Source organism: Mixophyes fleayi, chromosome 3 (assembly GCF_038048845.1).
Source record: "Mixophyes fleayi isolate aMixFle1 chromosome 3, aMixFle1.hap1, whole genome shotgun sequence".
Taxonomy (NCBI): Eukaryota; Metazoa; Chordata; class Amphibia; order Anura; family Limnodynastidae; genus Mixophyes; species Mixophyes fleayi.
Window position 1 is genome coordinate 140868437 of NC_134404.1, and position 24548 is coordinate 140892984.

The 24548-nt window shown below is 37.0% G+C and overlaps 1 protein-coding gene across 2 annotated transcripts in view; it reads left to right on the forward strand.

Moving 5' to 3' along the window:
• The first annotated feature begins 472 nt into the window (after positions 1 to 472).
• Positions 473 to 24548, forward strand: part of MYOM2 (myomesin 2) — a 124854-nt gene continuing 100778 nt past the window's right edge. Inside the window, exons 1-3 of one of the 2 annotated variants that reach the window (XM_075202481.1) lie at positions 473 to 576; positions 15765 to 15892; positions 19833 to 19952. In XM_075202481.1, the coding sequence (XP_075058582.1) occupies positions 15786 to 15892; positions 19833 to 19952 (227 nt within the window). In that variant the 5' untranslated portion in view covers positions 473 to 576; positions 15765 to 15785. The remainder of the gene's footprint in view (positions 577 to 15764; positions 15893 to 19832; positions 19953 to 24548) is intronic. The other variant, XM_075202482.1, reaches the window with a different exon arrangement.

A 24548-nucleotide genomic window follows, 5' to 3' on the forward strand; every position in this document is an offset into this window, starting at 1 on the left:
GTGCTCCAGCAAGGAGATATGGAAAACCTGCACTGTTGGGGAGCCCTGAGGACTGGGTTTGGGAAACCCTGGCCTAGCCCATGAGTATTTTAGAGCCTGTCTGAAGTATGCAATAACTATATATATATACATATATATATATATATATATATATATATATATATATATATATATATATATATATATATATATCTATATATAATGTAATTTGCAGCCAAAATTAAAGCAGTTAAAGAAAGAAGTGACAAAATATTAAAAAATTAATACTGGGCCATGGATTCCTAAAACGATTTCCTTGGATGAATGAATGAAAATATCTGAAAACTTACAATGTTTAGTGTTTAGGGTTAAGATATACTTGATCAGGGTGACTTAAATCTGTGGTAGTCCAACTCCATGGCAGCTATATATAGCATCCTGCCTTGCCATACATGGGGTGGAAGTGCTGCAGCATTCCTTTACAGATAGATATTATTTTTGTTTTCATCGCTCTGAGTTTGGTTAGTAGGTTAACACAGATCCTGTTCTACTCTGTTCATCTCTGGTAGAAAGGTTTTACTTCTCCTCGTATCATTGGTAAGTTGTCATTTATATATTATATGGAGCACATAAGTCAGTTTGTGATAGTTTGTTGCATATTATTTGTAATGATCGAACAGTTACTGGTCAGTGGTAAACAGCATGTAATATATAAGAGTAAATAATTGAATCTGACTTTTATTTATAAACATCTAATAGCAAATGTGATATGGAGCAAATTATGATAAATATATATTATTACATGCAACTAAAAAATATTTGATACAAAATGCCCAACAATGGTAAAATGTATTTAAGGTATGTACAGGTATTAATTAAATTGAATCAACCATTTATATTTAGCTAATGTAAAACAGTAAAAAATAAATGTACAGTAAATGTAAGAAAACTGAATAAAACATTTGACAGCCAAACAGAACTATTTATGATAAGCCATTGACTTATCTAATGAGTACTCTTAACTCTCTAAGATTTTTACTATTAAAACAAATCCTTGTACTTCACTAGCTTGAATACATGCCACATAGCTAATAAACCAACACATCCCAAGTGGCATTAGAAGCATTACATGGCAATTGCTTGTTCCGTGGGTTTAGAGAAATGCCATGCATTTAAAGTATGTATTCTGACATTTCACACAACTAGTAACTACTAAATCCATTGTGATCTGTTGAATGTAAGAGTGTCCTGAAGGACATTGGACTAAATAAATAACATTTGGATTTCACTCATAATTCTTGATCTGAACCAAAATGCCCTTTACCAAATATATGTCTGGGAGTCACCCTAAAGTAGAATATAAACAATATATAAACATCTACAATGTATTCATTGTAGATTCTTGTCATGCAAATATCATGCAATTTACTAACATGCCATATGATGCAACGGTTAATTTACTACACACAATTACGATTGCTATCTATGCATACAAGGTGTATGTGACTGTTTATAATTTTTATCTGTAGATGACTTATTTTGGATTTGATGCTGTTACAGAAGGATAATGAATGTACTGTTTAAATAACAGACTTAGGGGGTCATAGTGAGATGGACGCAAATTGCGTTTTTGGCCCATAATGCGCTTTGTTACCTCTTCACAAATGCACACAGGTCTGGTTCTGAAACTAGTGCATTGTGCACATGCTCAGAAATACAAAAGAGTATTACGTGCTAAAAGCAGACATTTCATACAAGTCAACATGATCCCCTTAGTTGGTAACATGGGGCGAATTGTACAAATGTTTTGCAGCTTGTAAGAGCAATCAATATTTTTCCAAAATGCTAATGTAAGCAAAATATTGTTGCTATGACATTTTAATAAATGTGGAACAATTAAGATAAAAGTGATGTACCGGTTTTGTCTTAGTTTGTACAAAGTAATTTCTGCTAGATTAGGACTGTTATAAAGAAAAACATAATACAAAGTAGGAACGTGTTGACAATCTAATTGGAAATGATGGAGAGTTCAGAACAAGTAGTAATGATGGATTAATTACTGAGTTGGTTTGAGTTTAATTATGGAGGGAAGCAGAGAGTGTTACCGAATCCTGATGCTGATATCCAACCAACTGATGTCATTGACGTATGGAAATGGTACAGTAATATTTTAGGGTGGAGACAAGTGACGAGAGACCTAGGCAGACACAATAGCTAGTATAAGTTACTATTTTCTGCCACGTTCCTATAAACAATGATATATGCAGTATATGAACGCAGTGTGAGAATAAAATACTGCTTGCCACTTTTAGAAAATAGGATGTTAGCAAATGAATCTTAGAGATCAGACCCATTTCCTGGCACTAATCTTATGGAATTGTATATGTCATATATTATTATAATTAAGCAACAATTCAGGAAAAGCTAACATAACGTTTTGTTATGTTATTAAACATGCTTACATTTATAAGTTTTAAGGAAATGGTATAATATATTATTGTTCTAACTAGGGAGAAAAAAAGTGTAAACAAAATGAATTAAAATGTTTTCATGCATTGCAATATTTTAAGGCTTTGTTACCCACTGGCATTTGGAAAATGGTAGTAAACAGAGTTTGCTTCTGCACTATATTGGGGGTCAATGTAGGACACTCAATTAACAACAATGCATTCACTTACAAGAAAATACAAGTAAATAGAACAGAGTACACATAATGCTTCCAACTGCAAGTACAAATGTAAGTGGGTGTCTAATCATTGAAGCTGATTTCATCCACCCGCCCACCCAGTTACTTACTTTTGCTAGTAAAAACATTATTTTTGACACCAGCAGGTAAGATGCCATAATGTAGCCAATGTACTCATTGCTTGTAGAATTTGCCACTTAAGATGCCATTCTTATGCAAGCTAAGGTTCACAGATGTAGAATCTATATCATTGCACCAATTATTTCTAGTTTACGTGCATTTAGCATTTACATGCATTGTGTTGCAGTGCAGGGGATTTTTTTTAACACTTCCTGTCCCATTTCAGTGAGTCTGATGTGCATCAACTTAAAAACTTAATAACATCACAATGGGCGCACTGTTGTTAAAAAGCATTTACATATGCATTTCCACATTCATTTGGTGTTAACAAGTTCACAATGTACGGTTTTCGTGCAGACGCATGTTTAAAAAATGCAGATTGAGAGGATTTGTAAATATATCAAAATGCCTATTAAATGTATTCACACATTTTCATACATTTTTACTTGCATTTTAATATGCAATTCAATATGCATTGCAAACCTCAGTGTATATATAGCCTTAACCTCTTATGGCTAACACTCTGTTTTAAGTAAATGGGATAATCCAGAATGTTATGCAAAAGTAACATTTGTGCTTGTGGTTTTATGAGTTGGTGAAGCTGAATCTCTACAGTACAGTACAGTAATATAGTGGAATTGGAACAGCAATCGCCTCCCTTGTAAGCTTAGCAGTGCATGTTTAAGCCATTCCATGGAGAGGGATTTGCTGTAAGTGATTTTGTAGATGGAAGTCTTAGCAACCCTGCTGAATGTTTAGAACAGCTGTGAAGGCTGCTTGGATATTATCATGTCTAACACATGACATTAGTGGAAGAGACAGGAACAAAAATAATATTGTCCATTTGCTGGATGATTTGATCAAATTTCACATTTTAAAAATATTTTTAGTTCCAAAAAGCTTCTGAAATGTTTGTACATATGTGTGAATGGCTACAGATACCACATTTTATATAAGGCATTTCTGTTTTTTACTTTAATGGTCTTTTATTGATATTTGATCAGATGGTTCTTTAAACATTTTTAAAATTGATATAGGGAGAACACACTCAATTGTTCTTGAAAAAGTAATAAACTACATTGTATTCGCAAACAATTCAACCTAACCATGGAAAATGCCTTTGTGGAGATTCATAATTTTAGATACTTGCTTAATTAAACTTTATATTCTAATACATTTATTCTTGGTTTATTATGTCTATTTTTTCATGTATCTCTGAAAAATCGTGAGCCTTATTGTTTTTCCCTACTGTTATTGGGGACTAGACTCTCCAGTGTTTTGTTAGGGTCATGGTCACTGCCATTAGAGCAGGAAATGCCAAGAATATAGCAAGGCAATGAAGGATTATTCACACCAATATTATTTGTTGAAATGAAAAAAGTCTTTCTAATTCCAGAGATGATGAAGTCTGGCTTTAAAAGTATCAGTGAGGCACTTGGCTTTGGAACACACTAGGGCAATGTTTCCCAAACTCAATCCTCAGGTACCCCTAACAGTGCCTGTTTTCCATATCTCTCTGCTGGAGCACAGGTGTATTCATTACTGACTGACACATTGTAACAGATCCACAGGTGGTACTAATTATACCACCTGTGTACCTGAGGACTGGGATTGGGAAACACTGCGATAGGAGATCATTTTTGGGAAAACAGGCTCCAGAGCGGATGTGTCGAGGATGACGTCTTAGAGGAAGCTTAATAAACTCCTGTACATTGATTTTGAAGTGAAAGAAGCACCATCCTTCAATTTGACAGGGGCCCCAGACAAATGCTTCCATCACAGACCATCTTCACTTAGTTAAAGCCAAGACAACCACCTTACAAGACTTAGGCAAGACAACAATTACCCTTTTCAAGGAAAGTGGTGCCCCTTTTGTACAAACAGGAAAAGTCAACAAATTTGCTTCACTTTGGTAGGAGGTCCATCTAATGTCACCTAAGCATGCAGAAGCAAATCCACAACTACCCATTTTTAGGTAAATAGTACAATTTCCTCAAAACAGGCAAGATGACAGCTTTTTATCTCAGAATGTCCCTTCCACTGCAAATTGCAATGCCATGGTAACCCCCTATTTAAGCTGAAGACTAGATTAGACTAGATAGATAGGCTAGATTCCACTTGGTTCCACTTGAAACAATTGTAGTTGACTTTCTGAAGATAACTTCAAACCTTCTGGACAACACAATGGCAAAATGCGATTCCGATATTAAAGAAAGACAAGAGCGATACCAATATGAACAGTCTGCTCATAATAGTCCAGGGAATATAGCTTTTTTGTGTTCACAATAGAAGTCACTCAATTAATCACTCCTTAATCCAAAGAAGAACAACTGCTATTCCAGTTGGGATCAGTAGATCTGGCACTCAGGTGTTGTTTCAGATACACAGTATGTTGCAATGTAGAAAGCAAAGTAAAAGACATATTGCCTTGAAAAGATCAGAGGCAGAGTTATTAATGTGGCCGATTATAATACATTTAAGCACTAACAGTTCGTGGATGGATTAGAACATTTCTACAACTATATCACCAACTCAGTATAACTGGTCACTTTGTATAGTAGTCCTCTACCAAGAGATGTACTGCTACTCCATTATAAAGAGGGTGGATCCAGTTGTTATGTTTCCATAGTGAAGACTAAAAACAGCTTATACACTTACAGTTAGAAGATATGTACAGACTTAAGACAAGTCACAGCTGTCCCACTGATCAGATAGCTTGTCACCAGGCTTCTGGCATTTCTGTAAAACCTCCCCCTTCCTCAAACACTGAAACACTAAAAGGCAATTTCAAGCATACACTGACAACAAAACGGGAGCACTAAATGAATATGTAAAATTGTTAGACTGTAAAGGGTTTGTACCCTTTCAGATGAGTTTTATTTACTGGCTTCTATTGTCCTTCTGCAGCTTTAATGAAATAGATTGTTTTATCTTTCTGATTAGTGCTGTGCTCTTCAACCATATATTTATATTATCAGGTTGTTGCTTATATTGGTTTCCCTTGGTTACCAGTTCAATGTTACCGTATTCCCTGTGTTGGATACAAATATATCCAGAGAGTAGTTTTGTGTTGTATCTCAGGGTAAAGGATATAAATAATTTTGTCATATAAAGATATGGTTCCAAAGTTGGAAAAAAATAAGCAATGTATCTATTAAAAGTTGCAGGAGGTCACAAACAAAGCAATTAATGAAGAATGAAAGTGGACAACCCATATTACTGGGGATATTACTTCATTATGGTAATAAAGTGAAAATAAATAATGGTAACATTATTCCAATGTCCTGACTGTCAAATGATATTGATAGAGATTTTAGTAAAGTAAACAAGAAATACGAAATTAAATAGCAAAGATACAGTCACCACCAAAGGAATCACAAACAGTACACAGCTGACAATCAGAGTTGAGGCTTTCACAGGAATACCTAATGTTCATTCCCAGGTACAATTTTGATACCCTAGGATCAAAAGACTTCTGACCCATATTATTATAATTTTGATTGCACTGTCTAGAGTCTTGGGACTAGATTTACTAAACTGCGGGTTTGAAAAAGTGGAGATGTTGCCTATATCATCCAATCAGATTCTAGCTGTCATTTTGTAGAAGGTACTAAATAAATGACAGCTAGAATCTGATTAGTTGCTATAGGCAACATCCCCACTTTTTCAAATCCGCAGCTTAGTAAATCTAGTCATTGGTCACATAATAATAACAGGGAGACACTTGATCTAGGGTTTCGTTTATAACAATTGCAACTTATTGACACTGAGAGTTCTAATAAATAAAAACAGAGCAGACACGACACCGAAAGTCCTTACTTTCAAATACTCAGGGCCTGAGTCATTGAGGAGAGCAAAGCATAAAAAAGGAGTAACTTTGCACCTGGGTAAAACCATGTTGCATTGGAGGGGAATGTAAATTTAAAATGTAGGAACAAACATGTCCTAGATCAACTTTAAATTTCAGTGTAAAAATAACTCTATCATGTTTTTATGTGCTACATGAAAAATACAGCCAGTATTCAACTTATGTGCAAAATAATAAACTAATTTGCGCTCCTTGCATTGTAACATGGTTTGTCCAAGAGCAAACTTACTACTTGTTTTGCTTTGTTCTCCTTAATGACTCAGACTCTCAGACGGTATATTCACTATGGAGTGTCTCAGAGCGTGAAAGTGAGAATTAAATAGATGGTCAGTTTGCATTAGTATTGTCTAAGGGGGAGGCTTTAGCTGTTTATAGGTGAAACATTTACTTTTCTGACACTGTCTATCTTGGGTCACCTCCTATCTCTTTAACTGCTCTTTCTCTGTTTCTACCTAAGGGTCCTTCTCCCCATCTTTCCCACTTCCTGTAGGCATCCCCCAGGGCTCCATCCTTGGCCCTCTGCTCTTCTCTATGTACACCTTCTCACTTGTCCGTTCCTTTGGCCTCCAATACCACCTATATGCCGATGACACCCATATCTATCTCTTATCACCTGACCTCTCCCTGGCCCATCCTCTCTAAGATGTCCCACTGCCTCTTTGCCATCTCCTCCTGGATGTCCCAATGGCTCCTTAAACTCAACATGGCCAAATCTGAAGTTATAGTTTTTCCTCCCTCAAAAGTCCTCTTCCATCCCATCCTTTCCATCCCTATTTGTAATACCAAAATCTCCTCCCTTATCCAAGTTCGCTGCCTAGGTGTCATTCTTGAATCCTCCCTCTCCTTCACCACCCATATGCAAAACTTCACCCAATCCTTGTATCTCTGCGATAAGACTCATACCCTCTCCATTGACGCCATCCAAAACTCTCATCCATTCTCTGATCATTTTCCGTCTCGACTACTGCAACTTCCTCCTTACTGTCCTCCCTCACTCCCATCTTGCTCCTCTTCAGTCGAATCCTTTCTGGCCTTTCTATTTCAACTTCCCCTCTCTGTTAAGCACTCCACTAGCTCCCCCGCTATAGAAAACTCTTCTAACTCCTCTCCCTCACTTATAATGCCCTCTCTAACTCCACAGCTCCTTACCTCTCCAATCTCATCTACATTCATACTCTCTCTTTCCCTCTATGGTTAACCAATGACAGCCGCCTCACCTCTCATCTGGTTACCACATCTCATTCTCGCATCCAAGATTTCGCCTGTGCTTCACCCCTTCTATGGAACGACCACCTTCATTTTATCAGGCTATCCCCTAACCTCCAAATCTTCAAACAATCCCTCAAAACCCCTCATCAGGATCACCTACCCATCCTCCATATAACCTCTCCTCTCCCCTCATATACTCCCTTTCTTTATCCTGCCTCACGTATCATTTTACACCTCATTCTCTTTATTCCTCCACTCCTCATTTCACAAGCCCTTATTCTGCTCTACCTTCAGATTCCTAGTCCCCTCACTACTCTAGTCCCCATTTCTGCTCTCCATTCAGATTTCTAGTTTCCTCACCCTGACACATCCCTGGTGTTTCCTGTTGGTCTGCCCCTTCCCCTAGATTGTAACCTCCTGTGAGCAGGGCCCTCTATTACTTGTGTCCCCCTCCTTCTGTCACCTTCCTGTTTCTTACAGCACCCCAGCTTCATTCCTCAACCTCGACTCTGGGTTCCTGCCTTGGTTTCCTCCTTTGTGTTAGCTATAGAATACAGTTAAAGTGCATGTACAGCAGTTCAGGACCAGTTTTGTTCTGTTTCCCTTCCAGTAACTGGACAAACATCTGCACAGTCCTGTATTCTTGTACATGAGCTTCATTGTTACAAAGGACTAGCGTGTCTTATTGATGCTCATATGCCTGAGCCTTAAGTATAAATATGTAATTATTAACAGTTATCTATATAGCAGCAAAATACTATGCAGAGCTTTACAAAGAGTATTTAAAATTTTATAGCAGTCCTTGACCCGCATGCACTAAGGTTTTGTCAGAAGCCAATTAACCTATTACTATATCTTTGGACAAAAATGTTACACACAGACTTTTTGAAACCATTTTCTTTTGAGACCCATTTACCACATTGAAAAATAGATTGATTAACTCCTTATGCTTATTAAATAGTGGTTAATATTTCATATGTCCTAGTTTCCCTAAGAGATTCACCATTTTTAAAACCAAAATCTCTAACTACAATGTGATGTAGACTCTTTATGTACTCAGATTAGCAGGACAAGAATGAATATTCCTATAACTGCTTTTCTTCAGTTGGGTCTCAAAAGGATGTATAGGTTTTATTATTTGATAAGACCTGGTCCCATGGGTGTCCTGGTCTTTAATTTCAAAATAATGGGATCCCCAATGATGACTAGAAGTTGTAGATATATCTCCATATTCTTCTTAGTGTGTACTATATGTACATGTTTAGATACTTGTGCACAGCTTGTACTTATTGCCAAATCCACTGGTAATAAAACCATTGCTTCACACTTTTCTTGAAGTTTATGTGGTAAGGTGGAATCTATGCAGTACGTATGGTAGAAATATTCCATAATTATATTCAGAACCATGTCCATTATTTCACAAGTATATTTAACTCCTCATTGTTTCAGAAATCAGTTAGCTGTATGTCAGGAAAATGTGCAGACGCTCTTACATCTTTGAAGGACTCCATGAGATAAGTCCTATAGAGCTAAAGTAGCTAACACTACTGCCCTTATTGGTCTATAGACTGGAACAGGTATGGGCAATTGAGTATGCAGTTGCAAATAGAGAATTCTGTTTGTGGAAAATCTGTGTTTCTCCAGCAATGCTCCTGAATGAAGACTTACTGCAGAGCTGGGAGAGTAGAGGGTGTCATTGTTACTGAGGGGTTTTCTCATCCTTCCTAATGAACATTGATAAAGAAGATTTAGAGCTTGCTGCACATAATTCTAGGTGTAGACCAAATAAACATGTCTAGAAAAAGAATGCAGAGAGAGTATTTGACACCAAGTAATTACACCCAACTAACTCCCTAACACTTTTGTCAGTGTCTATGTGATGATGCAGGATTCATGTATCACATATGGTAAAAAATGTAACATTATTTAATCATTATGGAACTGGGCAGAGCCATATCAGCTTTTTCACAACTACGTGGAACTCCTTACCACATCAGAAATAATGTTACTGGCTGTTGGTGTTAATAATTTATCAGTGGAACATAGAGTTACTAGTGACTGATAGAGTCTTTAGTTACAGTTTGGAAATCTTCCCCATGGGCTATATTTCGGTTACTACTTATGTATGCCTCTCAATGTGAGGTTGTATGTGGTAAGTAATAATATTTTTGTTGTTGGTCTGATTCTACCTGAACACAAAGTTTTATTAACAAACCACAAAAGATGCAGACCTATTTTTGCACGTCTGCCTACTTTTCGCTCACCTCAAGGGACACGCCAATGTTCCACTCTGGAGCTGCTTCGAAAAATAGCCAACTTTTGGGAGTTTGTGGGGACTCCACTAAAGGAGCATGGTTAAATCAGTAAAAATATTATTGAAAAGTCAAACCTACTTCCACTTTAGGCCATCTTTCTTTAAATTAAATTGTTCTGTTTTTCCCCTAAAATATTGCTTGGGTTAACCTTATTTATATATTAAATTAATAATGAGAGTGAGGACAAATATGTTACTTTAGGGTATTTGAATGTTTTCCTTACATTGTTCGAATTGCGCCTAGAAATGCTCTTTTAAAACTAGGAACACCTGCCAAAATATGCCTTCTCCAGCCCCTTCAGCAAATTTAAATAATTTAACCTTCAAAATTAAATATTGTTTTTCAACTAAAGTGCAAAAATAGGTGCACTTGTGCTACTAATTTGCACATAGCAAGGGACATCCCAATAATCCCAACTTTTCCCATGGGAAAGTGCAAACTTGTACACCCTCACAGATACAGACATCTTGGCCTACAAATCCATGTGCTTCATCATAAACATTGGTGCATTTGCACTACGATAGTGCCATCATGTAACAAAATAGCATTTGCTGTTTCATAAATAACTCTTTGGGGGGAATTTTTCAAGCTGCGGGTTTGAAAAAGTGGAGAAGTTGCTTACAGCAAGCAACACATTCTAGTGATCACTTATTTAGTACATTCTACAAAATGACAGCTAGAATCTGATTGGTTGCTATAGGCAACAGCTCCAACAGCTGTGTTTGCATAAATCGCCTGACCGGCGGACTTTCAGTCATACGTATAATCGTTGTTGATAACAGATTGGTCGGAAAATTTTCCAGTGTGTTCCCAACCTTATTGTATATAACAGACATTTTATATCTGACCCATTTAGTGCGAGTCTTTGTGGGTTTGTGAACAGCTATGACCCACTATTGTAGGCAGAACACTGGAGTAAGCGTTGAATAAGGAGACTGCACTGTTGTCTGATACCTCTCCGATCTGGGTTTTTTGTTTACATATTATGTATCTTTACCTTGAGGCTGATGGATGAATACATGGGGGTATTTTTATTAAACTACTGGTTTGAAAAAGTGGAGATGTTGCCTATAGCAGCCAATCAGATCCTAGTTATCATTTATTTAGTACATTCTACAAAGTGACAGCTAGAATCTAGTTGCTATATGCAACATCTCCACTTTTTCAAACCCGCAGTTTAGTAAAATTTCCCCATGGACTTTATTATATCACAGATTTTCTACCAATTACAATCTGCAGCATTTTCTTGCTGAGGTCAATATATCAGACTGGATCACAAGTTTTCTTGACAAAATAACTAAGCATGGTATGTTTTCACATATGTTTACGAGCATCTGTAATGTAAATATGTAGTCGATAGTTCTGTGTTTTGAAAAAACTTGATCTAACTCGTGGAAAGGCACTTGGATGGAAATTTATTAAACTGCGGGTTTGAAAAGTGGAGATGTTGCCTATAGCAACCAATCAGATTCTAGCTGTCATTTTGTACAATGTACTAAATAAACGATAACTACAATCTGATTGGTTACCATAGGCAATATCTCCACTTTTTGAAACCCTCAGCTTGATAATTTTACCCCTTAGAGAGGTATTGTACTATATGCACAAGAGCTCTAATTTTGTGTTGGCGGTGTGGTAGCTGAAATTGTGGAGGCAGCTGCATCTGTGATCAGGATTTTACTATAGAGTATTTTATATACATATTTTATAACAGGTATAACAGGTATATGTTTTATTTGTTGCATATTTTATTTAGGGCCAGAATAACTAGGGAAATGATGAAACTCTAGCTCCAGACCAATAAAGAGTTAATGTATTTATCTAAAGAGCGTCAACATGCTCTGAACCCAATCAAAACATACTGCAGAAATGAATATATAGTTTTGAGGAAATTAAGATGTTCAGTGTTGAGATAGTTGATTATACTTAAGGTAATGATTATTTGGAATGGGAATTGCGTACTTGTATTTGCAAATTAATGTTTTAGATCACTTAAAACCTTGGAAAAACAGGCAGACTCATCATATTTTTCAGAACCTCGCCCATGACCTGTTCAACCAAGAGAAGTTTATATTTATTACCAGGAAATGGAGCAGTCTTATGGTTGATATGGCTAATTAGGGTGCTCTGCGTGCTCAACTGCATGGCCATAAAGACCCAAGACTTCTACAACATCTGCATGTAACTAAAATAAACGTTTTACATTGGTAGACGACATACAGAAGAAAGAAATGTTTGCAAATAAAAAAGAAGTTGATAAAAAGCAATTTTTATGCTGTAGATGTTTCCTCGTTTAACAATCCTCTAATTCAGCAAGGACCCCTCTGTTGCACAAGTCAGAGATTAACATTGCCACTTGTCGGATGTGTGACAGTCTGGTATCTTCCAGTACCATGCTGTCACCCATCGAATAAGTGACAACATAGAGCGCATCTTCTGGGTGGCTTGTGGTCTGGGTTATTGGTATTGCATTGTGTTAAGTGCTGGGTCATGATGCCTTAATGCCAGATTTTTCTTTTGTCAACCACCATTCTATTTAACTTACGTTATGCCAAAGGATAGCTGGAGAAGGACCTATAAAGGCTTTCCACAAATCCAGTTTTGATATTACTAAGCAGTTCTTTCACAGTTGAGCGCCTCTCTTGCTGAAATACAGCAAATAATGCAATTAACCTTATATTATTATAGGTAACCTTCCATGTTGCAGCAGCATATATTATGTATTTATTTATTTTGGCAATAGGACAATTATAAATATGAAAGTATGTATAAGCATATTGATATCAGTGATATCCCTGGTTTCTATGCTTCATTCTCAAAAATAATTGTCCTGCATGTCATTCACTGTGTGTAGGTGACAGATACACAGTCTAATTTATAGCTGATATATATAATGTAGATTGCACATTTCAAGTATCAAGCTGATCATTAAAGAACAATGTAGTTTTGTGGCAAAACTAAAGCATATTTACCTTAGATGTATTCTTCGCCAGGTCTGCCGGAGTCCTTGGTGGCTGTCACCATCCCATATCGCACTGATCTATCAGTTTACTTCTCTGTCTCTTTCAAACTGGTCAACCAGGTGTCAAATTGAATTGAAAGTAAGTGGTGGGAGCTTTGGCACCTGCTTGGCCTGCTTGAAATAGATCAAGTGGTGAGGGGAGAGAGGAGTGTGGAATGGGACCGTTAGAACCATTGGGGACTCCAGTGGATCCAACGAATGGCACATCCAAGATAAGTGTGCTTGTTTTGCAATATTGCCCCAAGTCAAAAAAAAACTACTTTTTTAGTTTAGGTGCAGTTATCCTTTATTTTGTTCATATATTCATTATACCTTATCAAATTTTCATTAATTAATTTGCATTGTTTTGTTGTATAATATAGGTGACCCATAGTTGCCAACTGTCCCCAATTTCCAGGGACAGTCACAGATTTTAGAGACTTGATCCTGCAAATTGTTGTCCCTGGAAATGTCACTATTTCAGAATACTTACCAATTGTATGCAAGATACTTACCTGTCCACCATCTTCTTAGCAGAGACTTATGGTCTGCGTCTAGTCTTATAAGTGCTCTGTTATAGGTGTGCATGTGAGATTGTTGAAAATAATACAAGCGTACCCAAAAGGGAAATTGTAATACTATTGGATTACTGTTGTTGACTTTACTTTGTTCTCAACCATCATTCTTGACTTTCCCCAGCTGATTTTGTACCGTTTTGTCTGTTTGTGTATGACGTGGCCTATATGACTTCTCCTACCCTTTTGATGGTTGCTAGTTATCCTTGCTAGTCAGTGGCTGTGGCTAAGTGCACAAGACCTGGGCTCAACTGTGTATCAGTAAAAACATTAAGCTCTATTTGAAATGGGGGCTCCTAAAGGTGAAGACCACAACTAGTCTGGTTTTAGTGGATGACCTGCTGGTGTCAATGGTGATCATTGTACTGCACAGTATAATTACTTTTTCTACCTTTCAGTTGAAATTCTTATCATCTGTTCTTATTTTCTGGGCTTTGTAAGTTGTTATTTATTGATGAAAATACAAATATAAATTGAGGATTAAAGACATGGTAAAGATTACAGTGTACCAAGATCTGCCAAGGTACTATTAATGTGCTTACATGTGGCGGTTCAGCAGCAAAGTGCATCTGCAAACTCTATAAAGAGTTGGCAGTTTTGGGTAATTATGTCACTCAATTTATGATTGGTGGGTCAACCGATGATTATACACCACTGAGAATTCTTTACACCAAATTAATAGCTATTTGAGATTTCGTTCAATAATATTAAAGGTGGTAAAATGTTATTATTGACTTGTTTAAGACTTTATTAACTGTAATGCTTGCTTGTTTTTTTGTAGATGTTCCACTCTGTCTGACATTGACTGGGCACTGTTTTTTCCCTGTGATAATATGATGATGATATTTAATGTTGGTAGATGAACAATTAATGGACAGTGTTAGTCTTGATAGTTCATAATATGATTAAGTCCCTTTTAAGTGCTTTTGTGTCTGACAACAATTATCTATGAAATCCCTTCTTATATGATTGTTAATGTTTCTTCTGAGTACATCTTTCTTAAACAGCAAATTTACTAACACCAGTTAAGAGTCGATTATGTAATTCATTGTTTCTCAGCATGAAAATGTAATTTGCTTATTGATGTAGTTATAAAACAACTTATTTTTCTTGCTAGACAGTATGTTTGCACATTAATTGGCTAGTGATTATTTGATATGAGCTGTTACATTTAAGCCATAATTTCCAAACATTAAGCTATTTAAATCTTTGGACCTCACAGAGCAGACTATGTTCTCCTTTAGTCTGCTCTAAAGCCTCCTAAAGACATTAACGGACCCATGAAAAAGATCACAGCTGTGGGTACCTTTTCTGTTTTGCAAAATACAAGGGATTATATGAAACAATATCCCTAAACTAAGGCATATCAATTTATCTCTAGAGGCCTGGGCAATTAAACCCTCAAAAATGTTTACAATGAAAAATATTTTGCTCTGCAAGTATTTGTTATATATTGACATATATAATACATTTCTTTACTGGTCTTTTACATGCAAGATCACAGCACTTTGAGGTCTGGGATTAGAGTTAAAGCTTGAGGTAGCTTCAAAATAATGACATTAACTCATGTCTGGGCTATATAAAATTGGGATTAGGGTTATTAGTTTCCAATTGGTATAATTTTAATGTTTGTTTAACTTGACCCAATATGAATGTTACAACAATCACCTAAAGCAACTTGAAACGAGTTGGAAACAAGGGGCTTCTGTTCTGCAGGGGACTACGACACACTATAAGCCTTTTGGAATGCCGTCTATCCACAGGCTCTGTCACTAGATATTCTAAGGATCGGTCCCTGTTTCTCCTGAGTCCAGGGCAAAAGCTCCTTTTAACATTACAAAATGACTCTGATTGTAATGACATATTTTAATATTGTGCTTTATTACACACATGTAACACTAGATGGCGTGCCTGCATATTTCTAATAGCTGCCATTCAATAATTTACTATTATTCTACTAAGTTTATAGATGCTTTAAGCTTGAAATAACTATACATTTCTCTTTCTCTAGTTCTAAGGACAGGCTGGTGCAATGTCTTCTAAGGTTGTTCCTTTTTACCAAAAGAAACAGAAGCATTATGACCAATCATATCGCAATCTCCAGACCAGATATGTAGTTCAAGAATATTCAACACAGAAGTAAGTACTTTTTAATCAAATTTGTTTTTTGTCTCTTTAACATAGTTTATCCTTGTTCTGAGTATCCATGACCATAACAATATACCAGTAACTAAATATTCTATATAATAATGTCAACAAGTGAAAAACATTTTTGTTCAGTCTCCACCAAGAACACCACAGAATCTTCTCACATGACCACTGGTATAGTCCCTAAATGAGGATATTATGGAAATAATCACTACATGATGTGGTAGAGCAGTATGTTTAGAAAACTTATTTTTTCAGAAGAAAAAACAATCTGCATTATTTGTAAAATATATTGTAGTTGATTAATTTACCCATATAATGTAATAATGTAATTTAAACAAAATGGTTCCAGTGGTTAGTTGTTAATGACTTCGATGACCTCTCTACAATACATACTTTTAAATACGTCATGGCTCAATTGATTGTAGTGCATTAAGATGCAACATTTGCTCAGAATCACAGCGCCGAATCAGACACTTGCTTTCATTGTGTAGCTTGCAATAAACATATAAAAGCTAATTCCTGATTGGTTGCTGTAGTTCTGTGCAAGCTCTTCCCCTAAATGCAATGTTTGTATATGAGAACTATTGAGTCGAGTGAGCAGTGAGCGTTACAATGTGTCATAATCAGTGTTGTTTTGAATAACACTTTGAATACCCTTCCTGAGCACAATGAACCCGCAGCATATTCCAACTCTCTTTAAACGACATAGACGCAGCTCTCTGTGCCATATCAGATTTTTGTGCGAAACTTGTGCAAAATTTTGATTTTCAGGGAAAGGAAGAAAAAGTGGGGAGATGGAAGTAAGAATGATAGTAAGTCCCTTGCAATAGTAAGAAAATATTTAAGTAAGGACTGTCCAAAAAAATTAAACATGTAATTTATAGCTTTTTACTTCTACCTAGCCATCCTGACATCAGCTATAGGGTGTAGCATTACTTGTTTGACACTTCCTTATGTGAACAGAACTATCTCTTTGTGGTTACCATGATACCATAATTAGACCACAAGTGGAATGATCTTGTCATTTAAACAGTGTAGTGTATTCATTTAAGCCTATGAGAAAGTCACTGAGACTTTTCTATTTGAAGCCAAACTACCAGCTGTTTTATACATAATGCGCTGCTAAATTAGTATATCAGTGTCTTATAATAATACAATTAAAATGTTATCTGCACTGTTTCATTGTAATAGATTTTCACAATGTTGTTTTTCTCTTTCTTTCCCTCTAGCTTTTTTTTTTTTTTTTCATAAAGTTATAACTGGTGCTTTCTTGTGTTCTGTTTGGTGTATATTTTTCTCCATAAATGTCACAATATTACAAGGCATATACAGTCTGTACACTACTTTGCTTTGCTTCTGCTCAGTAGTAAGGTTAGTTACACACTGGAGAATTATCCGATCAATCTGTTATCTACAATGATTGTACCCCTTACTGAAGGTCCGATGGCTCGGGTGATTCATGTGTACACACTACACACGATTTACCTTCAGATCTGTGCTCTTCATCTGGTTCTATATGCGTTTAGAGCAGGGGCCAGAGAACTCTTTTACCTTTTACCCCCAAATATATTTAGATATGCTGACGTTACCCCCTTGATTTGAAAGGAAGGAAATCATATATTTTTAATTATTGGAATTCAAAATTTTATTGAATCTATTCAAAATTTCTTTGAAAGCTTCAACTTCAAAACTTTAGGTTTTGGAGATATGGGGGTAAATGTATGAATCTCCGGATTCTTCATCTCTGGCGTGTTCAGCCTCTTCAGCGCTTAAATTTAAAGCGGCGCTGCATTGTAAAGGGAAACTTCCCTTTACAATGCAGCGCCGCTTTAAATTTAAGCGCTGAAGAGGCTGAACACGCCGGAGATGAAGAATCCGGAGATTCATACATTTACCCCATGATGTTGATTCATTTTTTATATGAGAGCATCAATATTGGGGCATTTTGATGTCAGAGCAATTTGGATACAGTCTTCAGCGTCCAATCGATTGTTCACAAAGGTAGGTTGTTTCAAAAGGCAGCAACTTTTTGACAGCCTCCTTATGTGCAATTTTGAATGCCTTTGCAGCTGTTGACATCCAAAAATATGACAGATCTGCTTTGTTTTCAAATGCAATACGTGCTTCATTATTACATCGAAGCTCAAGAAGTGCCTCTGCCAACCCTTGAGGCTCTTCTGGTACAACAGCAATTTCACATTTAAAGGGGGTCTACAATCCAACTGACAGCTTGTGAATCGGCAGCATTACCCCCAGGAATTTCATTTTTACCCCATTTGGGGTAATTTACCCCTGTTCCCTGACCACTGGTTTAGAGAATGACACCACAATATGTATTCATTCATTCATTCAAATCTGTTTCATTCCTCTCACACTGTTTAACCGCCTTTTTATAGCTATCCACATGTCATTACGAATTTCGTTAGCGTCTGTGACTCTGACATAAAATATTCAGTCTCAGATCGAATGAACGAATTATTCCATCTTCAGCACTCTCTACACTTAGTCACCAGGACATGTTCATTGCCGGCATCGGCTCAAAAGACCATATATTCTATGGAGATCATTATTGTGAGTGCATACACACTACATAAACGGAAGGTGATTGGAACGCGATTATTAAACAGTATGACCAACCAAATTAAGCGCAATCGTCACTGTGGAATGACTGTCATTCATTGTGTAACTATACACACTAAAGGGATATGTGACCGGAAGGTCGTTTATCAGGTGATTGGCCTGATAATTGGCTGAAAAACCTCCAGTGTGTACCTAGCCTAAAGCGTGTCTTCCTTGATGACACTGTTCTTCACAAGACACGCAAAGATGCATAGACAAGACACTAAGATGTCTATTAGTTTATGGGGTATTAGTACCCCATAAACTAATAGAACGATAAAATGCAAATATGTGTCTACGGAGAACATTTCATAGTTGACTCTTATGGTACACATATACACGCCTTTTTCTGGATACTATAGATAAAATACCCAGCCTAAGAATACCTTTCTTTTCTTTGGGATAACCAATGTTTTATGATTCATTTCCATTGCATCTGTCACCTTTATGGCAGTTAGGATTATGCATTAAACTTGGAAGATCAGTCATTCAAAACATAACCAACAAAATGCAAAAATTGTTAAGACATGTAGTACTTTCTTATGGCATGCATTTATTACTCGGTTTTGGAAAACTTTTATCAATCAAAAGGAGCTTTTAAAGTGTACCAGTCATTTACACAGATTGTAAGCAGACACTTTCAGAATATGAATTTAAATTACAAATGATAGGCTAACTTCTCATGAATATTGGATCAAATTACAAAATGACTGCTTTACTGTGTTTAAGAGATGGGAGTACTTTAATAATCATAAGATCGGTGTCACCGAAAGAATACATTTATGCACTATCTAACAACCTAATCAGAAGGTACACCACAAAGAAGACAAAACTCAAATAAACTGCATCATTGGGATTGACACATTAAACTATTAATTATTAAAAAGAAAAACATTCACTGCAAAAATGTTATAATTCTACCATATTTTCTACTAAATTAAATTGAAATGAAACTTTTTTGTTCAGTACAGCCAAGAAACAAATGCAAAAAACACACACCTGAGGGTAAATGTATCAAGCTGAGAGTTTTCCGGCAGGTTTGAAAAGTGGAGATGTTGCCTAGAGCAACCAATCAGATTGTAGCTGTCATTTTGTAGAATGTACTAAATAAATGATAGCTAGAATCTGATTGGTTTTTCAAACACGCCAGAAAACTCTCAGCTTGATACATTTACCCCCTGATGGTTTATCTATATACATTTGTGGTAGTGATAACAAATAATAGCCACAATAATAATAATAATAATATTGGTGAAGTCACAAAGGTGCACAGGATATAAGTAACATAATCTCCTTTCTGTCACTGCAGAAGAAGCACCTCAGCTTCTAGTCAAAGAAGTACAGCATTTTCCTCCGGTTCAAGAATAAAATGCGTTTGTGGGGCTGATAGAGATATTCAAGAATACTATGTCCCTGCATTTAAAAAAAGGTACATGCATGGGTATACCATGCATGGGTGGTTAAAGGCAAACTAAATATGTTACACATAATTTTTTTTGATATGCTGTAGATTAATGATTATATTTACATTAACCAATCAAATTATTTGTTTAAATCATCCTTACTTACTTACAACAGCTCTAACAGTAGAATGTAGCAACCATTTAGTGTGCTTTATCAAAGTAGTCATGTCTCGTATTGCAAGGTAATCATTGGAGCACCAAAATGATTTATTCATCAAAATGTCAAAATCAAAGGAAAGCAACATGGGACTCTCCAGAGTGCCCTTATAGAGAGAGGCTTGATAATTTGTCATTTACAAAAAAGAGAAAAGCAGACAAAAAAAGGGCATAGAATGCACAGAGAAATTAGTAATCCACAAATTCCATAATAATAAAAGATCTATTTCTAAATTAATTTTTCATGAAGAAAGAATATTTTATTTAACAGTGAATTTATCTCAGTACACATGTCAAAGTAATGTATTTAAATATTTATAAAACAAATCCCATATTTATCTACCAATCTATCTATCTATCTATCTATCTATCTATCTATCTATCTATCTATCTATCTATCTATCTATCTATCTATCCATCTATCTATCTCATATATTTGTATCTATCTAGGTATCTAAAATCGATTTACCTATCTAATATCTATCTAGTTATCTATATCTCTCACTCATAATGATCTATCTATCTTTCTATCTATCTATCTATCTATCTATCTATCTATCTATCTCCCTCATAATTATTTCTCTATCTATCTAGCTCTTCAGAACAATCTTAATGCTTCAGCATACCAAGTCATTATGGACAATGCTATGCTTCCAACTTTGTGGAAACAGTTTGGGGAAGGCCCTTTTCTATTCCAACATAACTGTGTCCCAGTGCACAAAACAAGGTCTACAAAGACATATTTTGATGAGTTTGGTGTGGAAGAACTTGACTGGCCCGCACAGAGCCCTGACCTCAACCCCATCGAACACCTTTGGGATGAACTGGAATGGCGATTGTGAGCCAGGAGTTCTTGTCCAACATCAGTGCCTGACCTCATAAATGCTCTGCAGAATGAATGGGCACAAATGGGCACTGCGGCACAGTCATGTTGGATTAGAAAAGGGCCTTCCCCAAACTATTGCCACAAAGTTGGTAGCATAGCATTGTCCAAAATGACATGGTTGACTGTGGAATATCCAGCAGGGATGAAATTTTACAAATTGTCTTATTGCAAAGGTGGCATCCTATCGCAGTACCACGCTTGAAGTCACTGAGCTCTTGAGACCGACCTATTTTGTATCACAAATGTTTGCAAATGGAGACTGCATGGCTAGGTGCTTGATTTTATAGAACTTCTTTATTTCTTTCTATCTATCTATCTATCTATCTATCTATCTATCTATCTATCTATCTATCTATCTATCTATCTCCCAGTGTGCCCATGCACTTTACGTAACAATTTGTGGGACTGTGAATCTAGATGGGAAATGCACACCTGTTGTTAATGCCATTAATAAATCAATTTTTTTTACATTTTGTCCTAAAATAATAATAATTGGTTATCTTCCTGCAACAAATCATCTTAAACATTAGCACCATGCGCTATTTGCTTTTTTATTCACTTTCGACTTTCGACTTTAATATAGTTTTGTACTAACAGAAGATTTGTTTCTCTTGTAACATATAGCTTAAATTCAAGTCTGTGTTGCACCTAATAATGTATATTATTTTATATACTGCTGCTTAGCTGTATTTGTTTTTCTGTCTAAGCTTGTATTCTTTCAACAGCTAATAAACATGTAATATATATGTATTATTATTTTTATTTCATTTTGCAGCTTTTCACTGACAAATTTTCTTTTCTCTCTCATCACTTTAATCAAATCTATCCTTAATACCTTCACAATTAAAAAACTGATCATGTTACAATATTTCATAAATATGTAATGTTAGTCAGGCAGTTGGGCTACTTAAAAGATTGTGTGAATTTATGTAGCCCACGTGTTTGGTAACTACATTATATGAGAAGGCTAGCTACATACAGGCTGAAGTAGACAGTGACTTTATATCACTGTGCATTGGATCATAAAGTGTGCACTTAGAACAAAGGTAACAAATTGCCAATAATTGCATTGCTTGTTTGGGTTTCATGAAGGATGTACAAGTGACTGACAGAGTATCTGACTGACTGAGAAGCACAGATTTGCTCTGCAGTTGCCGGTTGCAAATTATTCCCTGGGTATCTTTTTGTGCTTTAAGGAAAAAGTGTGCAACATCAATATTGAAAGTTTTAGGGCCTAATTCATCAAGGAACATAAAAAAAGACAATGTGCGTTTTTTAAAAAACACGCATACATCAAGCATATGCACGCAGGGCTGCCGAGAGGGTACTAATTACCTGGGCCCAGACATGTCAGGTTTGGCCCGGGCCCTCACTGCCTCGTGTTTTTTTTTGCTTTGTTTGTATTTTTTTAAACTATTTTTTTTTTTTACTTTGCAGCTTTTATTTATTTTTTGGGCAGGGGTGGGGTTGTGGGGGTGATGGGGGGGCTCCAACATTTTGTTGCTGGGGGGAGCAGGGTAGTAAAAATAAATAAATCCATATACTCACATGATCGTGGAGCCGGCCTCCTCCTTCCTCTCTGTTCTGTTTACACTGAATGTCGGGCATGACTTGAACATTCAGTGAGAAGCAGTGCAGAGAGGACCAGGAAAGAAGCAAGAAGAGAGAAGACAGAAGAAAGAAAAGAAAGAAGCTAATACAAAGGTAAGTAAAACAAGGGAGAAAAGCACAGTGTGAGGAAAAATGGGGGAGAGAGGCACAATATGAGGAACAGGGGGAGGGGAGGCACAATATGAGGAAAAAGGGTCGGCACATTATGAGGAAAAGGGGGGGGAGAGGCACAGTATGAGGAAAAGGGGGTGAGAAGAGAGGCACAGTATGAGGAAAAATGGGGGGAAGGAAAGGCACAGTACAAGGAAAAAGGGGGAGCCAGCAGAAAGGCACCGTGTGATGAAGGAGGAGGGGCAGAATGGCACAGGGATGGAGGGGGAGGGCAGGATGGCACAGTGATGGAGAGGGGGTACAACGTGATGATGAAGGGGCACAGTAATGTGTGTGTGATGGCACAGGGGACTTGTGGCAGTGTGTGTGTGTGATGGCCAGGGCCGCCATCAGGGGGGTACAGGGGGTACTGTTGTACCAGGCCCGGGCTCACCAGGGGGCCCGGCGCAACACACACTTAACAGGGGTCCCGCTGTCTTAAAGTCCATGGCATCTCCACTGCTGTCCGCTGCTGTCTTAAGCCTGGCTGTCACCGTGACAGCCAGGCAGCAGAATGCGATCGCAGGGGTGGAGCAATCCTTCCCCTGCAATCATGTGATCTTCCTGTGACAGCCAGGCAGTTGTCAATCATGATCGCAGGGGAATCATTGCTCCGCCCCTGCGATCATGTGGTTCTCCCTTCTCCCTGATGGTGTGGTGTGACCTGATGTCACACCACTGTTCCCGCCGCCGCTGAAGAAGAAGGAGCAGCGAGCAGCAGCTGCAACATCTCTGTAACTGTAAGTATATTTTAAAGATTTTTTTTTCAGATTTGTCTGTTTGTTTCAAGGGTCTGCATTAATATTAATAATATAATATATATATAATAATATTAATATCACAATAGGATTAAAACACTGTACTTCCAGCCAATACAGTCCAGTATCTTGGATTACTATATGAGAGGGTCTAAGATTTCAAACCAATGTTCATTGTGATGAAAAATTGCTCAATGTTTCAGCACAATGAACATTGGTTTGAAATCTTAGACCCTCTCATATAGTAATCCAAGATATTGGATATCTGTTTTTTATTCAAACACTTCAGTCTGTCTGTTGCTTATATTGCAGTAATCTGTAAAAGAACCTTAAACCTTTTTCTCTTTTTTTTGGAAGTTGGGGGAGGTACTTGGGGGAATAATCGACGGGGGCAGGCATTTTTTTTGGGGGGGCGGGGTGAGGGCGGGGGTTCATTGGGGGAGGGGGCCTTGCCTGCGTCATTTGTACTGGGCCCCATGATTTCTGATGGCGGTCCTGGTGATGGCACAGGGGCTTGTGGCAATGCAGTGTGAGGTAGGTGGTGGCTAATTAATGTGTGAAATTTTGATTGTGGGGTGATGGTGGGGCAATTTAATAGTGGGGACTATTAATTTAAAATGGGGTGGTTTAGGGGCTACTGAATGTGAGGGTGAGTTTGGTGAGAATGAGGTCTCTTTATTAAATGTGATTATGAATTATTTAATAGCAGTGATGGTTGTGGGAAATAGGTATATTTCTGAAATGTAAATACTATTAATTTATTGCTGGGGCTGTTTGTAGGGAGGGAAGTAGGGTTATTTATTAAATTATTTTAATGTTGGGGCTGGAGGAAGGCCTAATTATTAAAAGTGGGTGGTATTGATTTAATGCCGGGGCTTGCTGTAATTTTCTAAATGTACCCATTTTTTTTCCAATTATGGCCCCCAACATTCCAGGATCAAGACAAGCCACAACTAAAGAAACCTGCAGCCACAGGTGGTGAACGTGAGAAGAACAGGTAG